Source organism: Azolla caroliniana, unplaced genomic scaffold, assembly GCF_043228905.1.
Source record: "Azolla caroliniana isolate FFs.n. ecotype wild unplaced genomic scaffold, voAzoCaro1.0.p SCAF_10, whole genome shotgun sequence".
NCBI lineage: Eukaryota > Viridiplantae > Streptophyta > Polypodiopsida > Salviniales > Salviniaceae > Azolla > Azolla caroliniana.
Genome location: NW_028230445.1, coordinates 9,536,573 through 9,546,131, shown reverse-complemented (window position 1 = coordinate 9,546,131; position 9,559 = coordinate 9,536,573). Strand labels below are relative to the sequence as shown.

General features: G+C 38.4%; 1 protein-coding gene across 2 annotated transcripts; it reads right to left on the bottom strand.

Annotated features, from left to right (window-relative positions):
- Positions 1 to 2,597: 2,597 nt before the first annotated feature.
- Positions 2,598 to 8,629, bottom strand: LOC147858998 (KH domain-containing protein SPIN1-like). Of its 2 annotated transcripts, none has more exons than XM_087325508.1 (7): positions 8,341 to 8,629; positions 8,134 to 8,219; positions 4,129 to 4,271; positions 3,911 to 4,009; positions 3,685 to 3,801; positions 3,448 to 3,591; positions 2,598 to 3,357 (listed from the first exon to the last, which is right to left on the bottom strand). In XM_087325508.1, the coding sequence occupies exons 1-7, from the start codon at positions 8,502 to 8,504 to the stop codon at positions 3,202 to 3,204; spliced, it is 909 nt and encodes a 302-aa protein (XP_087181634.1). In that variant the 5' UTR covers positions 8,505 to 8,629; the 3' UTR covers positions 2,598 to 3,201. The 2 variants fall into 2 exon arrangements, with proteins under 2 accessions (XP_087181634.1, XP_087181633.1); XM_087325507.1 differs by having other exon boundaries at positions 3,911 to 4,024; positions 8,341 to 8,623.
- Positions 8,630 to 9,559: the final 930 nt, after the last annotated feature.

Sequence of the window (9,559 nt, the reverse complement as noted above, 5' to 3'; positions counted from 1 at the left end):
AGAGTTGGAACTGTGCAAGCAGGAACTGTGTGAGGAAGTACGCAAAACTTTCTAAGGGATATGCAATATTTGTTTCATATTGTATGAGATAATATAAAAACTACTCAAGACAGAGCGTGTTTTTATGCCGGCCATAATAAGAAACCTTGTGTATTCAACCCTGGACAGGAGGTATTTCTACGTGTACCTCACAATTCTAAAACATTGTCTACGGGTAAGTGTGCTAAGTTAGCCCCACGGTTTTGTGGACCTTTGACAGTCCTCAAACGCATTGGTTCATCAGCCTATCGTCTCACACTTCCTAATGGTGTCAACATCTATCCGGTTTTTCATGTAAGTCATCTAAAAGAACTACTTGGTTTTGGCAACAATATAGTTACAACTGAAACTCTAGTTACTTCTGAAGATTTAGATTCTAAACCACATGTACCAAAGAGAATTCTCGATGTTAAAACGGAACTTTTGCGTTCTAAAATAATCCTAGAATTTAAAATTATCTATAAGAGATGCTACATGGGAACGAGTAAATACTCGTACAACTACTTCCCTAACTTTTCATTGCAAGAGTGCAATGTTTTTAAGAGGGGAGTATATTACGGACATGACCATATAATATTTTGTGGTAAGTTGTACTGTAGTATTCTACCCACGAGGATAACTTGTGAGGGTTAACCGAGAGTGTAAAGAAGGGAGGATTACTTTTAATCCTAGGGATTGAGATAACCCATTAAAGCCAAGTGTGAACTTGCCTGGGGGCCTTAGGTCTAGCTATAAATATGAGGCCTAGCTACCCTCATTTGATACATTATCGACTACATCAAGACTCTGATCTTATGGTGATCAACTCTTGTAGCGAACATGCTAGTACCAAGTATGACTCGATACCACGACGATAGTATGGGACGTTGATTGAGGCTTGAATTCATCTCGATCCCTTCGCTCAAGCGTGGGCGGGTGGATCAGTACCCATCTTTCTCTCTCTTCTCTATTTTCCTTATCTTTTGCTTACATTAGGATTAAGCTCTAACAATATGATTTTTTGAACGCAACAAGATTGCTCCCCCTAAGCATTTTGGTTGCATATATATGCCTCCAAGAAACCCAACTCATCCCTAGCATTAACTCCTTCCATAATGTGTAGTTGTGAAAGAGCTAATGGGGTCAAATGATGTCTGTTTATAATAGCAATGACGAAAAATAAGAAATCATGATTGATGATATCACTTTGAATGGAGTGTGGCTAGTCGCAATATATTCAAGATGAAAATATTTTAACACCAATCAAATAACATAAATAGCAATAAACATAACTTTGTTCTAGAGTTCAAGCCATCTAAGATCACCATGTCTCTTCATGCTTAAACATATTAACTTATCACAAGGCATGTGCACTTCTAACTAACATATTATATTATTAGAGTGGTTTTAACAAAATGATCATTTACCAAAGCTTGCTCTATCATTTATTTACCTAATGAGAGAGAAGTCTAGCCATTTCTACGTTATAAAATGTAACACAATTTGAGTAACGAACACAGTAGGCATTCTTGAATTTTCACCATATGGTTGTAACAATTCTGGGTTTCATAGAACAAGTTGGCATCGTTCAAGACGTTAATTTAATCTTCCGTTCAATAGTCTTTTCTATCTTTCATTAGTCCAAGGAAGTAACTTCTAGGGCTTTTTCCGTTTTGTCAGGGGGACATAAGAATGAGCTTATTCTTGCTGAAATATTATGAACCAAATAAGGAAGAATAACTTAATAGTGAGAACTCGATAAAAAAGCTGAATAACAGGTTTGATATTGATGCATGATTGCATCCAAGATCAACACTCAAAGATGGAACCGGGGCCAAAGACCACAAGAACAAGAACGCGAGCTTTAGCAACTCACCTCAGATGCATAACTACAGTGATAGTAGCTGAAGCTTTCAATTTGTACTGGACTTCAAGAGGTTGGATTTTCCTAGAAAAACTGAGGTAAGAAATTTGACAAAACCTTAGGATGATAAGTTCAAAGGCAGAAAAGGGTTTTGGAGGTTTGTAGAAAGGTCAATGAGATGAGAATTTTCTAGAGTCATTGTAAAAACTGATTAACAAGCTTTGCCAAAGACTCGCCCCTATGACCTCGAGGTTTCTTACACAAGCTTTACCTGCTATGGTAGTAAAGAAATCATTTATGTAGTATTTTTCAAATGCAGCTTTCCTCATCTCATCTCAGTGAGAGGTTTAAATAGACCACCGCTGAACATATCTGCATCCGTTCCACCACTTGACCTTCTCCCTTAATAATATCACCATTAACACCTTCACATTATTGATCATGCCACCTTTTCAACCCATTTTTAGAGACAATGCATCTACCTACCTGAAAACCACGAACTTCTAAGGCAACATTTTATTTGGAGGGTTGGGTGGCAGGGGGATAGGAATTTTTCATTCTCCCATTTTCTAATTCTTCTGGTTGCCAAATTAAGATAACCACAGTATAACAAGTTCATTTCATCTCCAATATAATGCTTTGCTTCAGATTAAAAATACTTACAAGGAAAGTTGTTAAATTCTGTAAGTTTGAAGGGATGTTGTCAAGCCAACTAGAAATGGGAAAAATAAATTGTCATTATTTATGGAGAGAATCATACACACTTGTCGCTTCATTCAGAAGTCCAATGAAGCTATTTTTGAGCTGGAATATCAATCCACGACTTGCTGCCAAAACCATAACCATTAATCAATCCCAAAATGCCAGTGCTAGAGTAGACAGTTGGAAATGTGCACAAAATCGCGCCACTTGACCTGCATTTGTCTCTTGTATACACACTCCATCCCCTCATCTTCAGTTAAAAAGTTGAAATTAAATGTCAAAATATTTTGTATTATCCTATTGTCAATGTTCAATGTTTAGCAATTCCGGCTTTCATACCACAGCCGTAGAGCTGAAATTGTCTCCCTCCACTATATTACATCCCCATAAAGCAACAAACTGATCATACTGGTTATTCAGGATAAATTAATCTCGCAAGCTCACCGATCCCTGCAGCCATAAAAGATGATTCGTCACAGAGACTGGATTCAGGCAGGTAGAGATATAATATGGAATACTTGGTTGTTGCCCTGTGTCCATCGTCCCATTTCTCTTGTACTTGATTGGAAGCACAGGACTACTTTGATAAAACCAGTACAATCACACATTTTCTTGGACTATCCCCGTGTCTTTGCGCGCTTCATTCCAGAGTTGCTGAAGGGAGAGGGAGACACACTTCCACTCCAATTGGATGGTGACTCTTCCCTCAGGGTTCCATTTAACATGGCAAGCTCACGAAGTTGCTGCTTTTTAAAGTAGTCATGTGTCTCATCCTGTAAGAATTAAGGTGTACATGCATTTTGAATCTTTACATATTAATTTTCATGTGTAGCCATTTTTTAAATAGCATATGAGAAACATACCACTGGCTTAAGAAGATCTTCAATTATTTCTCTAGCCTTGTTCAACTGAAGGTCAATCACGTTGGCAGGCTGCTCAGCTTCAATAAGTACATGCAGCTGCTCGTTAAGATGCTCATAACCAGGTTTATCTCGAAGTTGTTCCTCCTAGCAAGCATACATAATGCAAAGTCTTACAACATTTGTCTGGAGCATATCATGGTGAACCTAAGACATACATTACATGGCAATGAAAACTACCTTATCTGTATCTCTCACTGAACCTCTTCCTCTAATGAACACCCGGCACCCAGTAGTGCTTTCAACACGCTTCAATGAATTGCCTCGTGGTCCTAACAAGCGGCCAACAAAATTGAACTGAAAGCCATATTAAAAGAGTATCAGCAAAATGCTTGAATGTAGAGAATAATATATAAAATATGAATATGAATCTCTGATGTAAATCCTGATATAGTTACAGAATTACATTCGGGTATTTTTCTATTGGCACTTCAATCCGTATGATTCGTTTGATCATTGGACCAGGAGAGCCTCCAGGAAATCCACGCAGTGCCATGGCCGATGCCTGTTGGACCAGTCTCTGTTAAAATTTAAGAGAAATCAAAGATAGTCAACCCAGATTTTTCAAGTAATTGGCTTAAAGGCTGAAGCAATTACTAGTAATCTTAAGATTCAAAATATTACATCTGATTGGAAGGAAGACCATCCATTACAATCAAACCCTGTCCCATTTGGAGTCATGCCTCCAGATGAAAGTAAACTAGGATCTAAAATATCATGATCCCCAAACGAAGAAGTTCCCACCAAGCTAGTTAGCCTCATGATCTCTGCACCTCAACCAATGGTGAGCAATAAAAATCAAAGAGTATTTTGATATAATAGGAAATCTTCAAAACTTGTATTTTTCCATCTATCCACCAGTAAGAATAACAACAATGGATTTAAACAAGCAAACTTGAGAGAGAGATAGAAAGAAAGAAAGCTATTTTACGTCTTTTAAGGGGCCCAAAATCCTCTATAATTGAGATCAAACCAAAATTTATATAACTAAACATAGGATACTAAAGAATCTAGATTGCCAAAGATCTAAGGATTCTAAACTTAGATATACTAAAACTTTTCTCTTCGAAAAAATATCCATGGTCCAAGATGGAGAGACATTCAAAGCAAGAGCAACACCTTCAGTGCCAGGTGATAATGTCCTTTATTTGTTGACAATGGTGACAAGGCTGTGATCCAAATGTTCGTGTGCATGACACATTGCTATAGGCTAATCTATTGTGGCCCCTTTAAAGTGCCTTGGTCAGGACCCCACTTATGTATTCCTTGATTGACTTGTGGGGTGGTAAGTAATGTGGCTAAAAAAGTCATGATTGTCCTTTGTTGATGAGCTGGTGTGGTTGTATCGTTGTCCTTCAAGAACTTATCTCTATGTATCTTGAAATCTTGCAAGAATTGTCCCAAGCACCATAGGTCTTCATATTCCCCAGATTCCATGAACACCATCCGTTTATCCCCATATGTATTCTTAGAGTTCACATATTGTGATAACAACCAAAATGAGGAGTAGCTATTGTGCAACTCCACCATATGGATCGATGAGGTTTCAATGTGGAAACCATTGATGAGACGGCCAGAATGTATTTAGGAAAGAGGGAAGTAAGGCAATGGGATAGACTAATCAGTACAACTAGTTGATCAAATATAGGAATACACAGGGAATAATCAACATGGCCTGTAGAAGACTAATTGAGTCCAGTCGACTAGTTGGGTCGACCAGAAGAATATTCTCTATTGGCATGTTAAGATGTACTTAGTCTTGAAGTATTTGATATTGACTTTAAAACAAGTACAATCTAGAACTAGCTTATATCTAGGGAGTTAGGTCATATTAAATCAAATCAGTTAACAGAAAAGGAATATTCCATCCCACTGCTATCAACTGACTTACACATTTAGGTTATTCGGTAAGCCAACTCTTCTCTATTGCTATTCTTAGACGATCGAGATGATCAATAGTGCTATGTTTAGGACAGAAAACACGCTTGTTGCACAGCTGTTTTACCATGTTTTTCAGCCCATTTGTTGAGTTGAACATAGAGGCATAGCTCCTGAGCTTTGAGGTGTCAAGGATAACACAAGTGAATGAAAAGAGGCTCCTTGTATAACGAAAAATTAGCCAATTGGGATAAAGGATACAGAACATGCCAACTAACTAGAAAATACAGAAGTAAAACGTTAAAGAACATTAAAATCTGGATGGTATATTATGCATGCTAATGGATCCAAATAGATACAGCCAGCAAAAATAACAATAGATATTACAGCCTATAACCATTAGTATCTCTTTATTTCCAGGGGATGAAAAGCAATCCTATATAACCATGCACCATGCAAATAGAACTATAGCCTCCTCAGACATCTATAACGCTTCATGTCATTTCTACTAATGTCCCTTCAAATTTTCAAAAGAGCTACATAACATTATACCATTGCCAAGGGGATGTGGTCCATGGAAGAAGAATAAGTGGTTCATCAGACCATCAAGGCTGCAAAAAGAACCTACGAAAGTTCAGATGACTTTTCCAATCATAGATATCTATGGAGCTTCATCCCAATTCCACCTGTCCCCTTTTGGATTTTCAAAAGAATCGCATCACATCATACTATTACCGGAACGTGGTCCATGGAAGAATATAACTGGTTCACTGGGACAAAAGTTCAAATGATTTTTCAAAAGAGTGGAGTTTGGCTACAGAGGAAGTCAATGGAAATCTCCTTATGGCAATAAAGAACTCCATATCCTTTTTATCATGCTTGGATCAGGACAAATTGTTTGTTTCCTCTTTGCTTGTGTTTCAATCAGATCCAACCAAAGCCACAGTTTTCCAACAAATGTATATAGGACCCAGATACGAAAGTACAAAAAAAGAGGTATTGTCAAATCTGGACCCTCCCTCAAAATAATACGATTGACTAGTTTATCACACCACCTTAAAACAAAAGGGAATGTGCTAGATTGGACATAAATAATTGTAACCGATTTAATATTGAAAATGTTAAAATGTCATTCTCTAAAGTTTAAAGATGTTAAACCATTACAAAGTCAGCATGGATTGTCATCTATCAGCAAAGAACAATATCAAGAAGTAGAAACCTCAAGAAACTAGATAAACATGACACAGTTTCAAAAAGTGAGTGGACTACATTTAGTCAAAACAAAGCAGGTGCATGTATATGGTTTCAAAAAATGAGCAGAAGGCTCTTAATTTTTATCAAAGTGCAGCCCACCAGCATTAACCTTCGATTCATGAGTCGTGAGGGTCCCTTGACCATGATCTATCAGCCAACATACTTGGTCCACCATCTCCACACTGGATAAATCAAGATAGACTCAAGGACATGGGCAGGAAAGAGAATAATGACTAGGCAGGACGGATTGCTAAAGAAGAGATGATGTGTTTAACCCCTGCGATGTACTAGAAAGAAAGGAGGCAACTATGTCATCTAAAAAAGGGGAATCCTAGTTCTTCTCCAAATATATATGGAAAAAAGGAAATGTTTAGCCATGACCTTTTTGACCCATTCTAGGGTCTCTTATTGTTGGCAATATAATAAGAAGTGTGTCATTTTAGGCCTTATAATTATCACATTCATCATTCAGGTTGTATTGGAAGATTCAACTATAATTCAAAAACCTCTCTAAGAAACTGACCCTTCATGCTCAGTCCACATTGAAATCAGTATCTTCCTCTTTTCCATCTCACATTGATAAAACATATGTATATCCCTGATTATGTAAGGTCTTTATCATTAATATGAGTACATTTAAGCCCTCTTTATCCATGGTTTGCATTTCATAAATTCCAGCAATCTACGCTGTAAGCTCATACACAAGGCTGATGGTAACTTATTCACTATTAAAGAAACTGAGAATTTTGTTGAGAGCATATATGTTCATAATGATTATTGCAAACAAGTGAAAGTAAGTATAATGTCGGACACCTCAAGGTCTTGAGGAATACTAGAACTCTTCAATATAATAACTTTCTCATCAATATTAAGCTTTCTATTCACTCCAACCATGATATTATCATATCAAGGTCACCATGAAAGAATTCATCCCCAATGTGCTTTGTTTTAGCTCAAACCATATTGATCCTCGGAAGGTCACCATATCAAAATGCACAAAATGTGCATTTTGTGCATAATAAACATAAATGCTACAGACATTAGGAGGATGAGACACAGGATGGGAAGAGGATGTGCTTCTTCGTAACGTTGTGCTGTATTCTCAACATATTTCAAGTTATAATCCCTCAATTTCCAATGAAGTATATCCCCTGCTTAAGAAAACATCTACTAAAGCAATTATAGTAAGGATTTTCCAGCTGCTGTCAGATATATTTTCCTCATATTGTACAATGTTTTCGTTTTAAAAAAGCTTCTTCATCGTTAATAAAAAAGCACAACTTTTATAGAGAGGTTTATCTTGCCCACATCTGTATTTCATCATCTCGGAATCAATTCAGAGAGTTTCATAGGACATGGGGCTTCTAATTGTACACATATGAGAACCAGAACCCATAACGCTAGATCAGTTCGGTACAAGCAACTGTAGACTGATTCTCGATGGAAGATTTAAGAGCAAAGAGATGTCGATCCAGGGAAAGGTGGATGTACACACACCTTGGTTTAGAAGCCTGCTGCAGTTGGGCAGCACTTGCATGAAAGGGCCCAGTTTCTGGCGCTCCGACAGAAGCTCTGATAGGTATCTGAGCAGAGAAAGGAGGAGACAATATCACAAACAAAAGGAAACGGGGCTAGACATATATACACACACGCACACATATGTACTCTCAATCAATGGTGCTCCTCCAGCAGCCACGCACGTACTTGTCGAGGTCAGACGAGGAGGAGGAAGAGGAGCGATGGTGATGATGATGATTGTTGTGGTGGTGATGATGATGATGATGAGGGGAGGAAGCGTTATTGCTGCTGGGAGAGAAGGTCTGCAGGTAAGGTGGAAGAGAATTCATGGGCTTCGGGGACTGCCTCATTCTCTCTCTCTATCTCTCTATCTCTCTCTCTCTCTCTCTCTCTCTGTGTCTGTCTCTCTGAGGATACACAGATCAGAGGCCCTTCTCCTCTCTCACTCACTCTCTTTCTCTCTCTTTCTCTCTCTCTCTCTCTCTCTGTTTCCCTCTTTCTTAGGTCAACAGAGGAGAGGAGAGAAGAGGAAAGGGATATGGTACATCATCACTCCTCCCCCTTTGGGCAAAGAGGTCTCCTGCTTCTTCTTCTTCTTCTTCTTCTTCTTCTTTCTGACCCCTCTCTTTCTCTCTCTTTCCTTTTGTTTGTGTTTTGGGATGGGATGGGATGACACTCCTCTATTTGTGCCCAAATCATAAAGAGGCTTGGCCAGGGAATCGTGGCCACAGACGGGTAAAGGGCGTGTGCGATCTGCACCGTCCGATCTGTATCAATAAAAAAAGTGTGTCAATCAAAAAGCTGACAGCCTCTGTCACTAGGCGCCCGACCATTCAAATATCAGTCGCCCGACTTCACACCCTTCAGTCGGACGACTTCACAATCATCAATTGCCATGCTCACAAGCAGTCACTCGACTCAAAATGAGTTGCCCCACTTCACATTATGCAGTCGCCCTATTGACAGACAAGCAGTCGCTCGACTCAAAATGAGTTGCCCCACTTCACATTATGCAGTCGCCCTATTGACAGACAAGCAGTCGCTCGACTCATAATGGGAGCCCTACTAATTGTGGTCACCCAACTTATAATTTTTGTGTAATAAATCTCTGATGCTTGTCATTTTTCACTGTTTTGATAACATATGACCAAAGGTTTTAGGAGGGATTCTGTTTTCAACTATTGACGTGCACCTGCACCTACATTCCACTTGCTTTCTTGCTAGGTATGTACTTTATTGGTTTCCAGTTTTTTGAAAGTTTTTAGTTTTTGTGCAAATGGATGGTTGAAAATGGTACTACGGTTTACATTCTTGTTGAAAATGGTACTAGGGTTTACGTACAAATGTTTATGAAAATGGTTTTATTATCTTATTGGATGATTTTTGAAAAGTTGCAAGAGGCATT